Here is a 23,913-nt window from a genome sequence, read left to right as displayed (position 1 = left end):
CGTCTGTTCACACCTTGCCTGTCCAGTTTGAGACGCGTGTCTTCCCATTTTCAAGCAGACCTTGAAAACGGGCTCTCCGGACTTCCACCAATCGGCCATCCGCAATGTGAGCGCTGACCACTGGCTGAGTTCTCACCTAGACCGCGCTGTCACCTAGACCTGCTACCTGTTATCTGTTGAAAGTGTTATTGTGTTTCCATCCGTGCAATCCAATTGTATTATTCTCCATCCAAAAAGGAAAAAAAAAACGACTCGTGTAGGCAACGTGAATTTGTTTAGCAACGGAAATGTGGAAGGCGTCTCCGCCTCGGGGAAAGAACAAGAGCAGCCCCACTTGCTTTTCGACTCGAGGGGAGACTTTTATTCTCAAGAAACCCTACACCATTTTAGCGAAGAGCCGCTATCTTTCAAGCCGTGCCCCAGAGCTGTATTCCCCACTCATCTCTCAGCAGTGCTGCCTTTGATACAGGATAGGAAATAATGATGCCCCTGTTTTTCCACTGGGCCTTTTGAGTCTCACGGAGGTTGATGTTCTTTATTTCTTTCATTTTTGACACCCCCCACTCCCTTTACCGTGTCATTGAGGAGCATTGTTCCGAAGAGGCTTATCAGTTTCGTCTTATCCCGGTCGGAGGAGGAGGGGGTGGCGAAAGCTTTTGTGTACGGACACAGCTCCGGTTCCCGGTGGGGAGGCATGCTGCGACTCTGCGTCTATGGCCGTGTGGGGGGAATAAGGAGCTTTGACTTGCAAATTCTCAGTGTTTCCTAGATTTGCAGGACCGTTCGGAAAGTTTCCAAATCCCAACTGCAGGGAGGGTGGAGCAGAACTCCGTTCCCCTTCCTGTTTCACTCTGTGCATCCATGAATCTCTCCAAATATCAGGACAACCTTTGCTGTTGAGGGAAGTCCTATTTGTTGTGCACGTATTAGGGTACATCATTGGGTCGCTACCCCCTATCTGAGCCCTGAGGTATGTTATAAAAGTGGAGGGGAGTGATGTTTTGAGAGACGTATTCGCTGTATTGATTGGGGCTTTCCAGAGATTTGTTTCCACAGTTTTATTAGAAATCTCATATAATACTCCAAACATCTGGCCCATATTTGCTAGAAGACAGAGTTTTTTCCTTATTATGAAGGCACTCTGATCCCAAAAATGGCAAGTTCTTCGTGGACAGCTTTGTCTTCTGCGCTGTGACTGGGGTATAATCTTCTGTCCTCTGCTACAACACGAAGCGGGCAGGCGCTGTCCGCAAGGGACAAATCGCACCGTTATTGACAGCCTTCTTATCCCCATGGCAGGTGGGTATTGTCTCTGCCGCTGTAGGATTGTAGCCTAATCCACTCTGAGAGGTTTTCCTCCCATTATGTTCCCACTTCACTCCCGATCAGGGGTGAAGAGGTCTCAGCAGGGCTGTTTCGGCGTCCTGTCCGGCGGTGGGGGCCGTCACATGTCCCAAGATCACCCCCCTGCCCGGCGGAGAGATCTGTGCTCCAGGCAGGGGACAGAAACTGCAGAAAACAGGGCAAAGGGAATTAGGAAATTTCTTTCTCTTTAATTCGTAGATTTACAGGACAGATTTCTTTCTGAAGTGTGATTCAGTGAAGGCTTTTTTTTTAACCCGGGAATCTGGTCGTGATACGCCGATACGATTTTTTTTTTGTGCATGGTTTACGGTCCCTGTGGCTTGTCATTCGTGCGCTGTCGGCTTGATAAAAGGACTATACGGCATCCTTGGAAGTCGCATTATGCTAGGCGGCGTTTTATCAGAGAGCAACACAGTCCACAGCTCAGTACAATGGGACTCTTTCCCCGGGGAGTTGCTGCTGTGCCCTCAATATTTCATTGAAGACAACCAAACAATATTGCAAATACCGCCAGCGATTAGCCTAAGTATTTGACAAGCGGCTGTGTGGAAGCTTCCAACGCATTTTGTGTTGTTGTTGTTTTTTTTTTTCCCCGTTCACGGCCTTTGTAGCGTTTTACACGTTGGCGGAGAGCCTAGCGCTCACCTGCCCCCTTTAGAGTCTGGTGTGACTGTAGCACCACAAATAGCTGCGAGATGCATTTTTTTTTTCTCCTCTATGTCGAAACTCATTACAGCGGCCCCGGTCCTCCGGGGCGCGCTGGAGACTAGTGTGAATTGTTGCTGTGACAGGAAAGACGGAACATGCAGAAAAAGCTGTGTTTGCACAGTAGCGGGTTCCCACCTGATGTAAGAACAGTATTGGCGGCCGAGACACTGACAGCACCTCTCTGCTGAGCATGTATAAAAACATAGTCCCTCGGACACCAGGGGTGATGGCTAAGAACAAGTCATTCAGACCTGCAGGTGCTGAGGACTTTATTATTATTCATTTTGGAGTTTTCACATTTAATTTTTCTTAGATATTCCTCAAGTACACCAAGGGGTGCTCTGTTCAAACGGTGTGATCCGTTAGTAAGGCCTAGAATATTCTAGAATATACTAGAATCTAGAATATTCTGTGCAGTGTCATTACAATACATATGTGGTGGCTCTCGAATCGTCCCAAAGAGGTGAAATCAGGCACGTCCTCTGGTTTTAAATAATGCCCTGCTCTCACAGGCTAAAACCACTCAACTTTTGCGGTTTTTGACCAGAGACTACAAAGAGGTTCAAATCCAGCCCCTCAAAGATATTCGCTTTGTCAGCCCAGTGGGCATCTTCAGATGCAAACTACCAGGACACAACTACTGGGGAATTATAAGGGAATGAAAATTGACAAGCTATTTATTTTCACACAAAGAGGTGTGGGAGCACTGACATACAGTAAATACTCAGATGACTTCACTACTAGCAATCAAGAGAGCTTGATTATTATAACCATAATTCCTGTGCATGGCAATATATAGCACTTTTCTTCTTCAAGATTCCCAAAGTGCTTTATACTATATATCATATCCATATGCTGCTGGTGAGTGTATCAGTGTAGAAGTGTGTTCCCACCTTCTGCACAGGCCAGATTGTGCAAGACCAAGGAAGAAGATTTACTGAGGACACCAGGGTTAACAGACCTATTACAATCAGTGCCATGGGATCTTTAATGACCAAGTAGTCAGGGACCTTAGTTTAACATCTCATACAAAGGACCTCCTACAGCAGTGTCCCCAGACATCATAGTGGAGCATTGATTGGTTTGGATAGCGCCACCAACAGGTCCACCAGCACCAACTTAAAGCAGCATCCTGATTTTCAGTAGGTCTACTATCCCATCAAATCACTGACCATGCACAACCTAGCTTTAGCTTGTGAGATTTGCCAGTATAAGGCTCCAAGATAGCAACACTACTGTCAATTGGATGAATGGATGTCCTTCAGTGCTGCCCATTCAGGTTTCCTCCCTGCAATGGGGAGTCAGTGCACGACCCCATGTGTTTACAGTAGTATGAAATCTATGACCAGGCAGGACACTGGACAATAACAATAATAACTTTTCATAGCTAGATTGCTAAATCTCACGGATGGTGGGATATGTATAACTGAGACACATTGTTAGTATTTAATAACATTGTATGTGTAACATTCTGTAAAACAGCAACATGAGCAAAGAACATTCCTTTGGAAGGAATAGCTCATGGGCAAATGTGAAAAAAGAACCACTGAAACTATCTGGATTAAGTTGTTCTCATCTGTCCCACTCCTGAGACATTTAAGAATTGCGTAGCTCAGATACAGCAAGCTATTTTATTATGGAAAACCAGACTTTTTTGACGTGTTGAGATGTAGTCAGCTTCTTCCTGCAAAGAGAGTTTGCTTCCTGCACAGAAATGCAGAAGAGCTCAATTTCAACAATCACGTCCACTGTACAGCGCAGGCGTTACAGTGCAGTAGTTCAAACCAATTCATCACACACACATTAGGAGACCCAAGTCAATATAACAGATTTGCCATGGTGCTGCTGAGTCTTCTCTCTTTCAGAGGCAGGTGCAGAGAGGAAAGCAGTGCAACAGCTCTCCGAAGGGTTAATGCTGGTGTTATCACTATCCCGCTCCCCTCCTGTCAGACTCCATTGCTTTTTATTAGCATCTTGGCTGGCACAGCGCAGAGCCTTTGCATGAATGAAAGTGACATTTCAGGCCCATGAAAGCATCTGCCTGAGCAGCCAATGAGGGCTTCACAGGGAGATGGGGAAAATGACATCATTTCTAGCCAATGGGAGCCTGCTACAGAGCCTGCAGCCACTGTGACAATAAGACTGAGAGGAGTGGACGTGGGGGGAGTGAGTGTGTGTGTGTAAACCCTGGCTGATATTTTCTCTAAAGTGCAAAGGATAGATAGGGACAGATCTAAGACATAGACATCAAAGGCATATCTAAAAAAAGGCAGCCATAATTTCTGGCCAATCAAACAGATCCAAGGCTTGCTCATCGCCTCTCATAATCTGAGGGAGCCTGGAGGTATCTGTGTGCAATTTCTGCCCAATGTGTATTGTGGTTCTAAATGAGGCAGATGCCTCTAATCGTGCCTGCTTTCTCTAAAATATGGCTTTGTTATTTAGAATGCCGAGTGGTTAAATGAAAATAAAGCTATTTCCACCAGCTTTTATGTTGTGAATGTCTTTTGCAGGCGTTTTCAGGCCGTGAAACCAGATGCGCGATGGGCTTTGGCGTGTTGAAACTTTGTGTAAAATTCTGAGAAGGACTGACGCCGAAGTGTGGTTCAAACGAGAGCCTGCAGTAACACCTTCAATAAATAAGCAGGGCTTGTGTTTGTATCCCCTTTCTGAAATGCATTTCTAGAGTAGCTCCTGGAAACCAGTTTTAATGTACTCTGTATATTATAGAAACAGTTTATTAGCAAGCATAGGATTTCTAGAAGATATAGAAGAGTGGAATGTTACAGCCTGAATATATACACTAGCAAGATGCTTGTTTCATCTCCTTTTGAAATGTCCTGGTTCATCCAGAATGATTTGGATCACGGATGCAATATTTTCTAGTCACCCACGTAGGGGCGGGTTCTGTTGGATGCGATAGTTTGGGCATACAGGCTATAATGTTAGTTCAGAAGTCTTAAATGGCATTTAAATTGAGCTGTATTGGTTTCTGGGTCTATTACTGATAGCCCAGGTCTTATTTCTCGAAAATACTTCCCAGAACCTTCCCAGTACTGACTTTCCTGATAGCAGGTATGAAATAAGACAGGGCTATGCATCGGGTCACTTTGATTCATCCATCTTCAAAATATACTGATCTGTCGGTCTGTTTTATTGATCTGCCCTATCTGTTGCATGCCTGTATCTTGTTCTGTGCGTCAGCTGGAGCGAGCGATTCAAGGAAGATGGGCAGAGACTGTCAGCACAAAAGCATCCTCAGAGACACGGCCGGATTGCTCCAGCGCTGGAAAGATGGTATAAAAAAAGGCGAACTTTTTATCAACGGCTGCCGCAGGTGTAGACACAAATATGAAGGAAGGAAATGATGGATGTTTCATGTGCTGGTTACCATGGGAACACAGTGAATCCTTCAACATAAAAGTGCCCTTAGAAATATGTACCGATTCTTCTGCTACAATAACAGGAAGGCCTTCACTGGTTCTTAACCAGTGCCAGGTTTTCATCTCACTAGGATCAAGGCCAGCTGAACAAGCTCCTGACTGAAATGAAATGGAAATTAAAGTTTGAAAGTGCATATATCACCTATCAGTTTTTCGTGGTAATATGCCCATTTTGTTCTTGTTTGATCTGTTGGGCAAAGTCCAGTATGAGGCTGATTTGCGCCTGATTTGCTGCATGTGTGTGGTCTGTGACCAGAACAAGAAGGGAAGACCTTCTTGGTTTTTTTTTTTTCTGGAATTCCCTCTATCTGGGCAAGATGGAGAGATTGCCGAGCTCGGCTAATTAGCACTCTTCCCAGCTCCTGCACCACTCGTGTGGTTGTTTTTCAGGTTCCAGGGAATCCAGCTGTGCTGCGTGTTGTCTGTGCTCCAGTTGGGAGTATTACACTATGACATGGTCTTGAGCCGCCATAGGAATTAAAACCAACAATCCTGAAAATCGTTTTTTAAGTATGGATAATGATATCTTAGGTAATTGCTGGCTTGGAGTGGCTAGTAGTTACAAAATGAGTGGAGGCTGCTGACCGAAGGCACTGTGACTTTTTCACTATTAGGTTTTTTTATTTCTGTTCACGTCAGAAGATTTTTTTTGGGCAGCGGATCTGAACTTCCTGGACGACTCCCTGGTTATAGAACATCCTCTCCTTGTGCTGCCAAATGAGCTCACTGCTAGACAGATCTCCTCAATTTATACCCCTGCAGCCCTTCTGTCCGTCTGCAGGGTCTCTGAAACTCCCCACCTGTCCAGTTTCTTCAATACACCCTCCCCCTCTCCCCCCCGCCCAGCAGTGGGCGCTAGATCAGATGGGATAGTGGACATGGCTGGGGGTGTCTTACAAGACTTGAAGGATCAACTTGCGTTAATTTGCTGTTGGTGCTAAATGAAACACTGATTTGTCATTGCAAGTAGTCTGACGTCAGGGATTGAAAAGCATATCAAAATCGGACTAAAGTGACAGTGCATTTGGTCATCAGGAACTGAGATGTGGCAAAAGAAAGGTATTTTAGTACGGGGACCTGCCAGCCTACGTCTGCATTGTGGTAGACTTTTTTTGCCTCTAATCCCCTCAACTAAAACTTCTGCCTCACTGCAGTTGAGACTGACTCAGTCGCTGCTGTGATAACCAAGCACCGGCCGTGTTTCATGAAATGTTGTTTCAGCAATAGGGCTATGAAGATTAATTTAAGGAGTTTCAGAAATAAAAGGGTCAGCAGACTCTTTTTCTCAATTGCTCTGGAAGAGAACAAGAACACGACTGCTTGAACACATACAAACTGGAAGCAGACGTGTGGTTTGAACAAGACCTACAATGAATAAGAAGTGTTTCATTTGAAAGATTTTTGTATTCTGGCGCATTTACTGAGGAAGGACTGATACTGCATCACTGTTCTGGAGAAATCGGTGTCTGCACATTAGTTATGTTGTTTGGTTAAGTACCATACAGTTTCCTGATTAATTGTTTTGATTTTAATCATGGTACTTGAATGCATAAATTGTGGTATTTGGTGGAATATAATTAAACATCCAAATGCTTATCATTTGTTAATACAAACTGGAATTGGGTTATGCATTATATAAATAAAAGTGATTCAGGAGATCAATATTGCCTGAGAAGCAGATTTTCATGATGGTGCTGTCCTGGAGAATATTGAATTGGAAGTCACCTTCTGCCATTTAAATTTATATATGGCTTAGTTATCACGCTGTATCATTTTGGTCTTTCATTTTTGTTTATGTTCGTTTAAAAAATGCATTTGTTTTCCATGCATTTTGTTTACATTTGTTGATGTAATAAAAGAGACCAGTATAGCTCTGAAAAAAAAATCCAATTCATCTGCAACTGTAGTGTATTGATTTATCAATTAAAGTAAGCATCTGGAGCAAAACCCTGATCATTTCTTCCAATATCAAACAATCCCCTGGATGTATCAATGTCACATGCCACCAGTTATCCTAAATTGTATTAAACAATTGTTTAATAATAGCTTTTAGCTGCAGTATAATGAGTAATCAATCAGGGGACATGTCTAAGTGCTTTTAAAACTAAGAACAGGAGGATGTTGTTTACACAAAGGCTTGTGGGAGTATGGAACAAGATGTCAAGCCAAGCTGTTGAACGTCTTCTTTCGAGAAACAGCTGGCTGAGATCCTTTGATCAATAAACTACCAAACAGGCCAATTGGCCTACTCTCGTTTGCAACCTTTCTTAAGTTCTTACAATTCTAATGTAAGCGTCCACATGACTGTCTCAGGCAGTATCTTCGTGTACAGAGCGTGCCCATTGCTTGGGTGACTGCTCACATTCACCAAGCAGGTTAGTATTGATGAGCACTTTAGGCACGCGATCTATCAAAGCTCTGACCTTTCACAGTTTCTTCACCTCGTGACCTTTGGAATTGGCCATTAATGGGCTCTCCAGACACAGAAGTTTAATTTCACATCTGAGACTCCTCAAACACAATGCCAATAGTGAATTTTCCAGGCTGGTGTCTGGGTTTCAAAAGTGTCAAAACGCCTTTTGGTAATACATTAGAATGGGGGCTGAAAAGGTCATTTCTATACACTTTATAAAATAAATTTACAAACTATAAATACAGTGACATTAATGTGACAAGGACCAATCTCTAATGCAGATTAATAGATGTCCATGTCATCTAAAATGTTGTGGTATACATTATATAGCCTGAGTCGTGGGCTTAGGGATATGTAATTCATTTTAGAACAGTTTATAGATCATTAACAACACGATGATTGGTTGTAGACGATTACATGAGAGAGGAAAAACGACACTGTTGGCAGTTTTTTCTTGCTTCTTCTGTAGTGTGATCCCTTTTTACACTGGGAACATGACTGAACATCCCAGAGTTTCAAAAAAAAATGTGCAGCTTATTTACGAGCTTAACTATGCTGAAACATAAAAATCTTACATTTATTTATATATGCACTTTATTTTGCTAAATCTTTCTTGAAATATACATACTAAACTACTGTATGTGCTAGCCGCTGATTTTTTTTGCAAGACAAACATATTTACAGATTTGAGGATGAAAAGCATTGTGGTTAAGATACATTGTATTTACTTGTACTGCATTAGTATGTGACTTAATAGATAGATAAGACTGTATTGATCCCGTAGGGAAATTGATGATAAATAAATAAATATGAGGGTATTTCAAATGAAACTCAGAAATGCACATTTCATTTAATAAGCATGTTATTCCAGGCTTCATTTGAAACACCTATGTCCTATGGTACTAATGGGCTGCCATTGCAGTAAGTATACTGTATATTTCAGTATATGTGGCTGGAACACATATTATCTGCTGGGTTGGACACAAGGTTATAACTGCCCGTGTTTTTTTCAGATACTTCTGTGAACGCAGACTGCGGAACATTGCATACCTTGTGCGAAACACAAAATCATGGGTCAAAGCTGATTCTGCTTCAGGCTCCGAACTAATTGTTCTCATTCCCAGGGATAGGGGATGGGGGTTCTCCCGTTGGCTTGTAATGGGGTGGACTTCAGCACACAGCTCTGCACTGGCCTTTGTGATTAGCATGCAGCGTAATTAAAGAAAGTGAGGCATAAGGCAGGCGTCATATTTATCGAGGTGCTTGGATCCCTGGGACAGCCGGTTCTGACCTTCGCAAACCAGCTCTCATGTTCTCGTAAAAATCTGATTCAGGGAACTCATTTTGCCACGATTCCTGTGAGGCTAAAATAAGAAAAAAGGGGAAAGATTTAAGAAGTTGGCCTCATCTAGGCCACATTTTCCCCTTCGATGAACTTCAAAGCTATTTCGTTGCCTGCGTGGTGATGTAAATAAAACATGCGAGCTGTTGCTATTTTCTAGGCCGCATAAAGCTCTTTCTACCAGAAAGTGACTCTGGGGGGTGCCGTTACCGTGGAAACCACATCCCCAGGTGAGGCCCAGTAAAGTCCTCTGGGAGGAAGCGAAGCCTGGGCCTTTCCTGGCTCTCACTGGCTGGCTCCAAGCTTTATTGCTCCTTCATCAATATTCATGGTCTTTTTTTTTTCTGCCCTCAGGGGGTGGGCCAGAAAGAAATAAAGTGACCCCCCCAGGGTGGTGCTTTGATTTTGGACTAGGTTGCTTCTGTCAGAAATAGCCCTTTGATGAGTTTATTGAAAATCTAAACATGGCTCTTTCATTTTTAATGGGACGTGAGGGCTCCCATTGCTTCGGAGGAAATGAAGTTGACCTACTTATAAAATGTGCTTGGTAAGCTGCTCCTTACTGTAGCTGTCTTGGAATATGCTTGCCCTTAATGGCCCTCCTGTTGGATGTAGTCAAGTGTCAGGGCTGTAAAAGGTACGTAGATATGGGTTCGTGATGAGACATTTCTGTTGATGCAACACTGTAATTGTGCTCGTCGCTTGTGCTGTTTTTACTATGTTTCTGAAATATATTCTCAATTCATGATGAACAAGCTCCTCTTCTTGTGCTTTGGCATCTCTTTAGGAAGCTCTAGAATTGCTTCTTCCTCAGAAGGGGAGCAATACAGGTGACGAATGGAAAAACAATCACGAGGCAGGAGAGACAAAGACAATATAGTGGGTTGTGAGACAAAATTAAACCACTTCTATTATCCTCTGCATGTTACCACAGGTCCTTCCTCTCATTTGTGTTCAGTTCTATTTTCCTTACAAATGCTTAAGTGTTCCCAGAATTGAAAATAAAGATTACTTGGGCCCTATCCTGTGGAGAGCACCTTGCAGTTACCCTAATGACTAGAGTTTGTTTACAACTCCCGTTGATCTCTGAAACGCCGTTCATTAGTCCACATCGCAGACAGCCTGGTTTGGCCAACAGATTGCTTGCCAGGGTCTCACGGGAGACTGGAAATTTGGTTTGTGGTGTTCTGAGCCGCTCCAGAAATGAGTTGTGTGGCAGGTGTTGGTTTTCGTGAGCATCTTACTGTTTTACAAAGTGGAAAAGGTTCGTAGTTGGTGCTGTAACACCGTACAGTGTACCCATCAATCACCACGCAACTCTTGAGCGAGAACAGGCACTACTCCAGCACGTGCTGTTGTGGTTAATTTCTTAGACTTTTGTATCCAAAAAATCAACTTCAGATTTAGTACTGTAAAAAAAGTCATAGCTCAAATGTGGCATGCTATCTGTTAGCTTTAAAGGAATGAGCTTGGTGCTCCAGTATTAGAATGCTTTGCTTGTTCTGTCTCAAAGGTAGCACGACCTTTCAGAGATTGTGTTCATTGGTTTCAGGGCTTAGGCCTGCTTCTCGGGCTGCAAGCTGAACTCGGAGCTAATCAGTCGCGCTGAGTCAGCCAGAGTGTGACACAATTAACCCGTGATAATGGATCAGTGCGCCACACAGTGAGTCACCAGCGTGCAACACTGAGCTGCTCAGAGCTGAAGTTTCTAACACCCTGACCCCACTTATCTGTTTTTCTAGGGGGAAAAAAAAAGAATTTGAAAGATTCTTAGTATGAGAAGGGTGCTGCAATGCGTGAATTTGCAGAACTGACGAAAATGATGTCCCCTGTCTGTAGAGTTGGAGTATACCATGGAGGCAGTACGCACAGATCTCTAAGAAATACTCCTCCAACCCCTGTGTCCTGTTGGAGTTGAGAGGCCAGGTCCCTTCCCCATGGCCAAACATCCAGCAAGTGCCAGAAAAGTCTCAAAATGTAATTGCATCTTAAACCAGGCCATATTGTTTTGTTTTCACTGAAACATTGAATGCACCAGCCATACCATAATATACCTTAAACGTGTTGCCCATTAATTCAAATGCGTCCCTTAAGTCCACACAAAGTCCTGCCTTTGAGACTACGAGACTGATTTGGAGGGCGTACTGTACATTTGACCCCTTACCGTAACTCAGCAAATGTACGTTTTGCTACTCCAGCCCCTGTCCCTCCTTAAGAGTTTGTGAAAGGTAATAACTTGAATTCGCCCCGTTAACAATGTCCTTCCTGCACTACCTGTTAACAGAGGGTCCCTGCACCTTAAGAAGTTCATACGCTGGCTAATTACTCATTTTAAAGCCACAAAAAAACGAGGATTTACAGTGCGGCCAGGGGATGAGAAATGGCCGGCACGCATTAGACCCGAACACACCTCTCAATCTTTGCTTTTTCAGTGGGAGTATAATCAAAACGTCTGGACGGATTGTTAAAACAAAGCGCCTGTTGGCGCGGGGGGGGTGGTCTTGTGAATAATATGTCCCAGGCTCATTAATACTCGTGATTATCATGCGCTGACAATGATGGAGTGGTTGAGTGAGCTCGCGCACACGCGTGCTCTGCCCGGCTTACTGATAACATCCTGGTTGCAGAGTGCGGATTTTTTTTGGGGGGGGGCCGCGCTATTGTGATACGATGTTGTATTTGAAAGGCTGATTGATTGCGCTGTCCTTCGCCAGCCAGCTGTACCTCAAGCCTTGAGACTTCAACTCCGGAGGCATGCCCTCCCGCCACCCGAAATTAGAGCCTTTAATTAACCTTTTAATTAACAAGACGGCTGCATCAATGCATTTGCAAAGGTGGCGCCCTCTGAAAGTCTCTCACCTACAATTATTGTGATGATCTGGGGAGGGGGTGCTATTGCAGGTCCACTTTATGTTACTTTGGCTCCAAATTATTTTTTTTTAAAACAGGTTCTATATTGAGGTCAAAGGGTATCAGTTATGGGACACACGAGACACTGATTCATTTCCTATGCCCAGGGAGATGGGAATTGCATGCAGTTTACTGCCGTTTTTATTGGTTCATTGTTCATTTTAGTCTGACCAAAATAATTACTGTGCATTTTACCCTATAAGGTAAGCTTTCTTAATCAGACTCTTGGCGTCAGGCCTAAGCGCTGACACTCTGTATCTTTCATTTGTACTTTAATGGAAATTACTTAATACTTTATTAGGTTGTATGATTGCTGAATGAACCTAAAGGAAGTAAGTAGATATAGTTTAAAAACTTTTGGTCATTATTGATAGTAATCAGTCAAAAGGCCTTATTGTGGATACAAGGGGCCCGTTCTTCCATGCAGATTCATAGATTCAGTGATCACTGCCTCCTTCTGACTTTGTCAGCCATATGAAGTAGTCTTCTTTGACATCTACATGAGAAGCCAGCTTCTCCGAGGGTTAATAGCCCTACCCACTGTGCCAGTGTCTGCCACAGTAGAGCTGGCAGCCAGATGAAACAATCCTCCAATGTGTTTTTCGATGCCCAGTAGGATGTGTGCTTTCTCCAGACAGCTGAGCTGCCCGCTGATCCACAGGGGGCACTTTTCCTCTGTCAGCTGGGAGCATGATGGGATTCAGGCGCTGTGAGGATACCAGGCAGCACTGAGACAAATATGGTTTTCCTCCTGTGTTTCTCTCATTCATTAAGTTTGCAGGCATTTCCAGCTAAATCATGTTGTGCAGATCTGGAACTTGCAATGTGAACAACACCTTAAGTAAACAGAATTAGGAAAGGAAGTCATCGTTTTTATGCAAGAGATTCTTTCAGATTGATTCAAACTGGCCCACAATAGTGCTCCAGTGCCTTGGCAGTCTAATCTAGTATTTCAGACACCTTTATCAAACTGCAATAGAACTGTCCAAAAATAAAATCAAAGGAAGCAGGGGAAAAATGCTTCTTTTATAAACATAAGAGTTTAAGAGCTTAGCTTGGCCGGAACTTGAACTTAAACGTGAGTCTCATCGCAGGCTCTTCTGAGTGCAAACCAAAATACATGATCAAACCCTTCAGGGAAGAGACCGGTAATTCTCAAAGCATGATGGTTTAATAGTCTTGAAATTCAGGTTGATTGTATTGCCTAGTTTCTCTGTCAGAAGTCCTTTACTTTGTATGGGTGGATTAGGTGTGTTTTGGAACTATTGCACGTCTCTGAGGGATGAGTTCTTGGATATATCGCTCAGGTGGGCTATACTGTATATACTCCAGATATACCCTCGTATAGCCCTATTGATTTACTGTATTCTCCCTAATAAAGGAGGCCTTAAGGAATGATCAGAGCACACCGTAATTCACCTGCCTAATGCCTTTGACCCCACAGCTTGTCAGAAGCCAAGTGGGTCTGTAAGAAATCAGAGCGAACGAGGCTCTGGGAAGCAATTAACCCTTTTGTCTCTTCTATGCCTCGGCCTGTTGGGAAAGCGAGAGCAAGACCGAAAGAATAGACAAACAGGGCAACAGGAAGGGAAGAGAAAGACAGGGTCCGACCGTCTGAGCTCGGCAGATGGGAGCTCCCCCATTCCTGTGAGTGCTTTTTGAGCCTGGCGGCCTCGTCTCCCAGACAGCAGGTCCGTCCCTGGGCTGGGCTGGGCTGTGCTGGGCTGGACCGGCCCCTGCGGGCAGACAAATGATTAGAGCAAGTTTTTGGCCCTGTCTTTCTCGCCCCTGCTCGATGCCCAGATTAAGGGAGTCTGATGAGCCGCCTGCTCGGGTCTCTCCTCATGGAGACATGTGGCGCTGATTAATGAAAGCTGCGTGGAGGTGATAGGCTTAGGCTGGAGGCCGTGATAAGATGGAAATGATCTTGTGGGGCTCCCATTCCGATCTGGAGCTGCTAAACATGGGGAGAATGGGAGATTTGCCGAGGTTGGCAGGTGTGGAGAGCTCCCTAGGGGAAAGTCAGGGGGTATCAACCCTGCTCAAGTGGGTAGAGGCTGGTAGGACCAAGTCTGCTCTTCACACACACACACACACACCCCTCTTCAATTCCGGCTCTCCAGGCTGCCGATATGAGAGGCCAATTAAGACAAGGACTCAGCAGGAGACCAGCATCGCTCTGGGCCTCTGAAAGAAAGCGCCGGTTTGATTTTCTTTTTCTTTTTCCCCCCGAAGGTTAACCGAGAAAGGGCTCTGTACCGCCAAGAATAAAAAAAAAAATTAATAAATCTGTAGGTCTTCTGCCGGCCTTCCTTCTCCCGCCCCCAAACAGTGAAGATTACAAGATTGACTTGACCGTAATCCTGCCAAATGTGTTGTTGGGGGGGGGGACGAAATAAATTATAGCTGGAATAAAAAGATTCTCAGGTTTGGAGATTTTTAGAATAACAAGACGGCTTTGTTCTAAACCCCTAGTGTGATACGCGCACTGTAGAGTCCAGAAGAGATGGCATTTTAAAAGTGTCCTGGTACACAGACAGCAGTCTATTTGTAGTGTCTTTAATATTCACGCTTAATCCTAAAGGTGCTTTTTTCTTCTCCACTTAGACCAGTCTGATTACCAGTTTCACTCAAAAATCATTTGCCATTGTAATAAAGCTTTAGACTAGAAACTGATCGAGTGGCTTTAAAGCCTTTGATTGTGTTTGCCAAGAATATTTACAGACAATAGTATTGGCACCCTGTGTCTACACATTTATCTCCTCACTTGAAAAATCTGAATTGCTGCTTGTTCGGGCAAATAGGAATGATAAATGTATGAGAGGCATCGTTGACAATTGAGCATAATTTAATGACGTACTGAACAGCTTCGTGTTAAAAAAGGTTTGATTATGGAATTATCTGATTTGCTTCCATGAATGTGTGTCATACTATGGCTGTGAGATTGGTCACAGTTGTTAAGAGGGTGGGGCTGTTTTAGCAAGGAGAAATCTGTCCTTGCTGAAAGACTGTTTGTTTTGCTGGACGCAGGTGCTTGCATCTCATTAATTACCTCTCTAATAATCCTTATTGATATTCCTCGCAGGGTGTATGTGTGTTTGTATCAAATGAATATTTTGACCTTGTGCTGGGGATTAGCTCTTTCCTGGCTGGAGCGGTGTACCAGAAAAGTTGGCTAAGTGACCAAAAAAAACAGAACGCAACCTAAATTCTGCCAGTTTGCGCAAACAGGAGCTAATGAATGCTAGCGTGGAATACCACCTAACAATATAACGTTTCTGACTTCTTACCAAAATCGTTTGGGAAAAGTCATGAAACGTCAAAAACAACACAGGAGGCGCTTCTTTACATGGAGAGTGGCGGGGGTGTGGAGCAAGCTACAGATCAGTGCCGTGGAAGCTGATACCCTGGTTTCTTTCAAGAATCAACTGGATGAGATCCTCAGATCAACAACAGTAGCTCCTAACTACCAAGCAGACAAGAATGAGACCAACAGCCTGCTCTCTTTGTGTAACCTTTTTATTTACTGACCTTAACATTCATCAGGATCCGAGTTTCACTTTCCGAATTGTAAAGCATTTGAAATTAATCAATATACATTATGATATGCAGTACACAAGTGCTAAATGTATACTTGAATGGGTCACCCTACACAACTCCCTTTTTATTTTAATTGTGCGCAAGATGGATTGATGGAGAAACTCATCCTTGCTCCTTGGTTTTTTTTTCTTCCTTTCACAGTGGTTTTTAATCTAAAGTCGTCCCATCCTTTGTAAAATGCAGCAAAACGATTCTGAAGTAAGGGCCGATAAGGGCACACAGCCCTCCCTGACTACACACATGCCCTTATTCGATGGCGTGTACCTGCTCAATAAATTCATTAGACGTCAGCCCTAGCCACGCTGTGAGGAAAGCTGGTAGAATTTTAAGCACCGTGCTATACATTGCAGGATGTCTCACCAACTCTTGCACAAAGAACTGTTTCTATGACAACCACCGAAGTCTGCATTCTTCCGGCTCTTAAATGAAAATATGTGAATGGCACGCTTTGTGGGTGTGGGAGGCCAGCTCCTCTCATTTCATTTCCCATTTGCACAGGCACATCATCAGCCCGAGAGCCTCTCTTCTTTTCCTCAGCGGGGCAAGGGCACCCCTCCAGATAAGACGCGCACGGTGAAAATAATGGCGGACTCTCTATAAGAAATATAGTTCCTTAACGTCTCCACCCCACCCCCCCCACCGCCCTTGTTTAATGAGACTCTCGGTGAGCCAAAACCGGGTGGTTTCTCCCGAGGGAAGGAGCAGAAACGGGAACCTCAGCACATATCAGGAAGCATCCCTCAGGGCGACAGGCGAGCCGTTCGAGAAGATAAACAGGTTAGGGGGGCCTGATTGGATTAGCTCAACAGTTCGATAAAGCGCACATTACGCGCAATTATGACCTCCTTTGTCAAGCGGGAGGCCGAGGGGACTCTGGCACGGCGTCTCTGGGGTGGAGGAAGGGCTGGACTTGTTGACTGTCCCCGTCTTCATGCCTGCCTGGACGTGAAGGAGCCTCAGAGACCCAGGCCGTGCTGGTTGCTTGTCATTCTTTCTCCTCGTGCAGTTTCTCCCCTTCCAGTCAGTGCGTGCCTTCATGCGCAGCGAGTGGAATCTCTTTTCCATGGACCTGAAGTGAACGGGAATCACTTGGGCTCCATCACTGTGCCCTGTGTTTGACTGCCGGTTTTTTGGCTCTCCTGGTACCGAGGTTATCCCCAGAGCTGTCCAGTGAGACTCATTCGGAGAGTACTTCAGGAAAAGTTCAAACCAGCGGCCCTAACTGCCTGCGTTTTCTCTGCCTTCTGTCCTTGTGCCCAGGAAGAAACAGCAGCTACCCCAGTCAACCCAGGACAGAGTCCAGGCATGTCAGCAATAGGCTGTGACTGCAAACATTCTGTCTGTGCTGCAGAGCTGGGTAAGGGGTCATGAGGGAGCAGGTTGTGCACAGCCATGGACAGACTCCTGCCTTTCACCTAAAGTTCTCTACACCCTCCCAGCGGTCCCCGGGCTGCTGCAGACGTGCAATAAAACCGCTTAGAAGGGGCTGCTTTTTCGCAAATGCCACTTTTTAATGGGCAAAACCTCAGTATAGGGGTGTTACCCCGGTGTCCTGGCCAAATTCCCCCCCCTGGCCTTTACCCATCACGGCCTCCTAATACTCCCTTTGTGGGGTGGCCAGAAACAGTAATAATCACGTCTGGCAAAATGAGGCGCGGTATCGCCATTTCTCTCAGGTCTGCCCTGGTTGGTTCTGCCAGTCGCTTTGACTCAAGACCCCAGTTCAATAAACGAACGAAACGACAAATAATTCCTTCTGAGCTTTTCCATCTTACATCTATTTGGAGCCTGTCAAGAGACTTCGAAAACTGTCTAGGTTACCCGCGGCCAGAGGGATTAAAGAGGCCTGTTTTGTTCATCAACTTCACTTATATAAGATGGGACTTGCAAACAAGTCAGAGATGGTCCTTAATTGAACAATAACTTCCATTTAAAAAAATAAGAGACGATTCAAGTAGCCTATAACGCTCACCTATCTGGAGCTCTCCACAATGCGAATTAGAAACCCCTGATCTCTACCTCGACTTGAGAGGAACACATGACAGATATCCGTTTGTCACCAAATTATGAACCGTTCAGACGTTGGAGCCTCGTTCTTCTGGGATTCGGCAGGGAAACCATTAGCTCTGCAGCTTGACCCCGCTGCGTTTTTTTTTCACTTTTTGTTTCTTTTTTTTTTTTGCTTCACGCCTGCCGCGTTGAACGCGCGGCATCAAATTAAATCGGAAGGGAAAACGGCAGCAATTTCATATCCCCTCCGTCTCCCCTGGGGAGAGAAGTCAGAGGCAGCAACTTAATCAATTTCTCTTTGGGAGCGAGGGTGGGGGTGGGAACCGTCAAGAAATGACCCAGAGCTGGAGAAATTGATCGCGTTGTGCCTTTGCCTCAGCCTCTTCTACTGAGGTTCTGCCAAGAATGAGAAACAGCAAAGAAAAGCACAAGGCAGAACTAGCCTTTATCATATTTTAGACCTTATTAAAAATTCAGCAGTCTGTGCTGGAGCAACGGTCTTTTTACTTCTTATATTTAATAACAGTCACCTCAATGTTGTACGGCGCCGGACTCTCACTCGGGCTCTGCAATAAAACAAACCACGCAGTTATCCAAAGTTAACAGGACCTTGAACAAAAAAGCAAGTTTTTCAGCCTGGATGTAAAAGCGCTGGGGTTTGATTGTTGCGCTTTTTGTTCTGTGTGGTCTTACCTGTGGGTCGGCCGCAGACTGAATGATGTCAGATCAGAATTTCAGAATTTCAGCCAGCAGCCATGTCACCCTGCACCTCACAAATGACAACCCACTGAAGCTCAGCCTGGTCAGTACCTGGATGAGAGACCTCCTGGGAAAAACTAAGGTTGCTGCAGGAACAGGTGTTAGTCAGGAGAGCAGGGGGCGCTCACCCTGCAGTCTGTGTGGGTCCTAATGCCCCTGTATATTGACAGATGAGACTTAAAACCGAGATCCTGACTCTTCGTGGTTATTACAAATCCCAGGGCGTTTCTTGAAAAGAGTAGGGGTGTTACCCCGGTGTCCCGGCCAAACTTCCCCCTGGCCTTTACCAGTCATGGCCTCCAAATAATCCCCATCTCTGAACTGGCTCCATCACTCTGCTCTCCTCCCCACTGAGAGCTGGTGTGTGGGGAACAGACTGGCGCACTCTGGCTGCCATCGCAGATGGGGCTGCACACTGGTGGTGGTAGTGGGATTCCTCATTTTCCTCAAAAGCGCTTCGAGTCCCGTGTCCAGAAAAGTGCTATATAAGTGTAAGGAGTTATGATTATTCATTTCACCTGACGTGCCACGTCTGCTCCTCTTTTCTTTCCCCAGTTCTCAAAGGAGAAGTACCTTTTGGACTCGCCCCCGGAGAAGCTGAGACGGGAGCTGGAGGAGGAGTTGAAGCTGAGCAGCAGCGACCTGCGTAGTCACGGCTGGTACCACGGGCGCATCCCCAGAGAGGTGAGGCTCCTGACCGCAGCGCTGCGCACGTACTCCAGTGGCCGATTTCCCATGAGGCACCCTAAGCGCAGAGCCTAGGGGGCCTACGAACGTTTTAGGGCCCGCGAAGGAGGGAGACACTCGCGACTAACGAAAAACGAGCTGGAACAATATCCATGCGATCGACTCCAGGGGCTCCAAATCAATAACCGTACGCTACCCAACGGCTGTTCTAGAAACTAGAAGTCTCGAAAGGGATGGTCGCTGGACTCGCTCCATCAGTCACGCGGTTTAGCATCAGAATAGTTGAAAGTGCATCTTGCCAATCGACGTCATTCAATTGGCGTTTACCCCTCTCTTTGCACATTTCGGAGCAAAAGTGCCCAGGACCTACGAACACCAAAATCCGGCCCCGACATAATCTGATCTGCGGTACCACGTTCGGCATTTGTCGAACAGCACCACCCCTGTTTGCCGTGATCCTGGGGGATATAAACTTTTTAGGAAGTACTAAGGAAAGAGAGGAAGCATCATTGTTAAGGGATATAGCGTTTTGTGTAGAACAATATGTGACTTTCAATGCAATGTTCAATTCACATGCAGGAGAAGGATACTTCAGGCAAAGCAGTTAATGAATTTAGCTAGCTAGGGGTGTTACCCCAATGGCTTGGCAAAATTACCCACTGGCCTTTACCACTCATGGTCTCCTAATAAACCCCCCATCTCTGAACTGGCTTCATCACTCTGCTCTCCTCCCCACTGAGAGCTGGTGTGTGGTGAGTGTACTGGTGCACTATGGCTGCCGTCACATCATCCAAGTGGGGCTGCACACTGGTGGTGGTAGTGGGATTACTCATTACCTGTAAAGCGCTTTGAGTGGAGTGTCCAGAAAAGCTCTATTTAAGTGTAAGGAATTATTAATTATTATTATTAGCTCTTTGAAATGTCTCTAATGTTACGATCTAAACATGAGGCTAGAGTGAATAATTGTCTAACACCTCTATTGGTTCTGTGTGCAAGCAGTATACCGCTAATGTATTCCTTGCCTTTAACACAATACAGCTGAAAGTAGCACAAAAAAAGCAAGTGTACGTTCTGTGTTTTTACAAAATAATAAAGTGCAATGTGTCTCTATTGCACTACATTTCTTCATGACAAAAGATGCAATGGGGAACTCATTATAAACTGAGATAATTTAAGTGCTTACTTAATTTGGAATTGGCCCTTTGGACTGGAATAAAAGTGAGCTGAAAGGTCTATGAAACCTCTAATTTTCCCCTAGTGTACTTTTTGAATGATGGATGGTGTATTTTTAAAAAACCTCAATATGTAGAGAATGTTGATATTATGAGATTCCTTCAGCATTTTAACAACTGTAAACAGAAGAGGGGTCTTCCTAAATCCCTTTTTAACAACTGTTTGGAACTTTAAAAAAAGGTGAAATCTATGAGTTTCATTTTGACTCAGGCTTTGAAAGTCTTCGAAAACAGTTCTGTGTGTTTTGTTTAAGTGTCCAGATTCCTGTTGGCTTCAATAATCTTTTACTGCCTTCAGCAACAGCCATATACGGTTTAAGTCACACTAACTTTTAAGTCTTCCTTTTTATAGTACAGTGAAGAGGTAAAGAGATTGGTGTCTGTTGACCTCTGTCAGGCGTAGCTGAAATGTGGTGGGAGATTATATCAACTACACTCAATCTGAGAGGCTATGCGGTCGTCTTTTCTTTTCCCAGCTTTTAAATTAATGTCTGTCAAGCATCTTTTAATATTAATCTGCTCCACGTTACCATAATGTATTCAGGCAGATGCTTGAAACGGATGTAAACAAGGATGTAAACAAGTCCTCCCTCTTCTCTATCAACTATGTTGTTTCCATGGCTCCCATTTCCTACACAGCTTTATGTGGGTAAAGAACGTACCAACTGCGCCCTCTTGTGGTAGCGAAGATTACTGCAGCACAACGTGGTTACCTGCTTCGCTTTGGTTTTAATCTTATTTTTAGAGTTTAGAGATTAATGAAGTGTTGTACAGAGACCTGCGTAGGAAGTGCAGAAATCTAAAACACATCCTACGTTTCTATTTAAACTCAGGCTGGCTTTTTTTTTTTAGCAGTGCTCAAATATTTTCCAGCATTTCGGAAAATTGAAGAAAAAGTGGTGAACAGCATTTCCCTTATTCTCGTGTAACTCTTATGGTTTTTATGGTTTGTTACATAATAATCTTGATTCCTAGGAGTCACAAATCTGTAGGCCTTTCTGTGTCTTTAGTACAAACAACTTTAAGGCTTGCGGAGAACATTTGGCCCACTTAAAGGTTAACTGCAGTCCCAGTTTCTCAGACTGGTCGTTAAATCTCTGTAAAAAAAAATGAATTCATTGAAATTATAGAAAACAATGTACACATTTCAAATAAAGCTCAAAATCGTGAGCTTTGTGGAAGTCGCCGTGTTGTTGCAAACTTGCACTCGAGTTCCCATGAGTCATGACGTGATGCCTTCCTGCTCACTAGTCACTGGAATGACAAACATAATGTGATGGACGAGCGAATAACTACAGGGCATGCAGCAGGCATTTCACTGCAGAAATGTTCCAACATGATCCCCCATGATCGGAGTTAACTAGTAAGTCATATTTGTTGGCCGAACCGTTACCAAAATCGAAACAATATTTCCATTGGATTTAAAGAGTCTACAATGGTTACAATGTCATAGGGCCGCACACATCACCAGACATTTTGTTGCCCCGTTCACAGAACTAGCTGGATAATTTAGTCAATTTTGTGAGGTTTTACAGGTTACAATGCACTTTCATTCTGGTTTGAATGCGCTCCTCAATCTTTCGAATAGTTTTGCCGTTCCCCTGTAATCCTAATCCGGCCAATTTAATGCCAGATTTTCTATAGGTCTTAAACTATTGAGGATACCAATTGATTCAAAGACCCCAACCTAAGACAACCTTTGCATTGGTCTTGTTCCAGCCAAATATTGGAAATTTGAAGGGATATCTCAGGGTTTAATAACTGAGTATATTAGGAAGCTTATTCTGTTATTAATAACTAAGTATGTTAATTGTACTGTCAGAAACCACTCAAAACTCTAGTAATATTGTGTAAAGAGTCAAGAGTACATATTGAAGCTAGTATCTCCCAGTTTTCCTTTGCCATCTCTGTTGAAGCAGACAGGCGCTGATGTCATGATGTTCACGCTGCTGATCGCGTGTTTCTCGACAGGTCTCGGAGACGCTAGTCTTGAGGAACGGTGATTTCCTGATCCGGGACTCCCTGACCAGCGTCGGCGATTACGTCCTGACCAGTCGCTGGAACCATGAGGTCCTGCACTTCAAGATCAGCAAGGTGCTGGTCAAATCCAGCGACTCGTACTCCCGGGTCCAGTACCTTTTGGAGCGCGAGAGCTTCGACTCGGTACCGGCCCTGGTGCACTACTATGTGGGCAATCGGCGACCCATATCCCAGCAGAGTGGAGCCCACATTTACTGTCCCATAAACCGCACTCTGCCCCTCCGGTACCTGGAGGCCAGCTTTGCCTTGGCCAATGGGAAGCATAATCTGAGCCAGTCTCCCACCAATCAGAGAGGAGCACACATCAAGAGGCGGAGTGTCACCATGACGGATGGGCTGACCACCGAGAAAATCATCCCTCACAGGTGAGGCTGGGGAAGTACAGGCAAACTATGTGCTTCATTGACACAGCTGCAATGCACAGTGCTTCAACTGGGCCTATCCTGCGTACAAAAAGCTCTAGTACTATATTTCCTGTAATCCCTTTCCAAATTGCACATCTTAATTAACCCAACAAGCCCCATGCCCTTTTCTCTACAACTCTTAAATTCCCAGAGAATCCTGACACGGCGTCAGTCCAGTGTTACAGATTGTCGTGGAAGGATCAACAGCAGAGAGTCACAGGTTCAAGGCAGGAGCCATTTCTCCACGCTTCACATCGCAGTCTTGAGACTACCGCAATGTCTTAAACAGACAAAGTGTCCCTGAAAGGCGTCAGCTCCGTTTTTTCTAGCTAAATATCTGGACTACCAAGAATCGTGCCTCCAGGTTCAGAGCTTGCTCTGGGTGTGTTACGCCACTGGCCAGATGAATTGTAGGACCCTACGTGGTGACTAAAGGATAAGATCAGATCACTTTATTGGCCATATACAATTGCTTGCATTAGGAGTTTGTCTTTTCGCGTACCCCAACTTGCTCTCCATGAGACACACAGACACATAGACAGGGAGAGAAGCTTGGAGTCAGAGCGCAGGGTCAGCCTTTTATAGGATCTTGAGAGTTAGAACAAAAATCAGAGTGTATTTATCCGAATCGCCGTTCAAAGGCCGCGGTCAAAAGACAGGTCCGTTGGTCAGGAAGCCAAGAAATTATCAGAGAAATTATCTCGAGACAGAGATGAGGAGCTCCACTTGGTGAAAACCAATACTGAGCGTTGAGGTGATGGTGGTGAGGGTTTAAGTATTCTGGGATGTAGTGGGTGCTGGGGATGAAAGACAGGCATGATTGGTTGATGGGTTAATGCACCGGCGTTTGTTGGAATTGGAGAGGACTGCCGTGGGGTTGGGAACAATGCGGGGGGCGTTGGCGGGACTCTCCCTAGGGTTGTGCTCCGATTGTGGGAGGTCGTGACGGTGTGGTCTTTATTCACATAGGGAGCCCAGCCCAGGTGGCAGTGCGGACCTG

At 44.8% G+C, this 23,913-nt stretch overlaps 1 protein-coding gene across 4 annotated transcripts in view; it reads left to right on the top strand.

Moving 5' to 3' along the window:
* sh2d3ca (SH2 domain containing 3Ca) overlaps window positions 1–23,913 on the top strand; it is an 83,706-nt gene that overhangs the window by 48,410 nt on the left and 11,383 nt on the right. For all 4 annotated transcript variants that reach the window (XM_069183174.1, XM_069183175.1, XM_069183177.1 and 1 more), the window contains 2 exons: window positions 19,106–19,234; window positions 22,441–22,874. In XM_069183174.1, the coding sequence (XP_069039275.1) occupies window positions 19,106–19,234; window positions 22,441–22,874 (563 nt within the window). The remainder of the gene's footprint in view (window positions 1–19,105; window positions 19,235–22,440; window positions 22,875–23,913) is intronic.

Source organism: Lepisosteus oculatus, chromosome 24, assembly GCF_040954835.1.
Source record: "Lepisosteus oculatus isolate fLepOcu1 chromosome 24, fLepOcu1.hap2, whole genome shotgun sequence".
NCBI classification, from domain to species: domain Eukaryota; kingdom Metazoa; phylum Chordata; class Actinopteri; order Semionotiformes; family Lepisosteidae; genus Lepisosteus; species Lepisosteus oculatus.
Note: the sequence above shows the minus strand (reverse complement) of the source record. Positions and strands in the feature narration are given on the sequence as shown.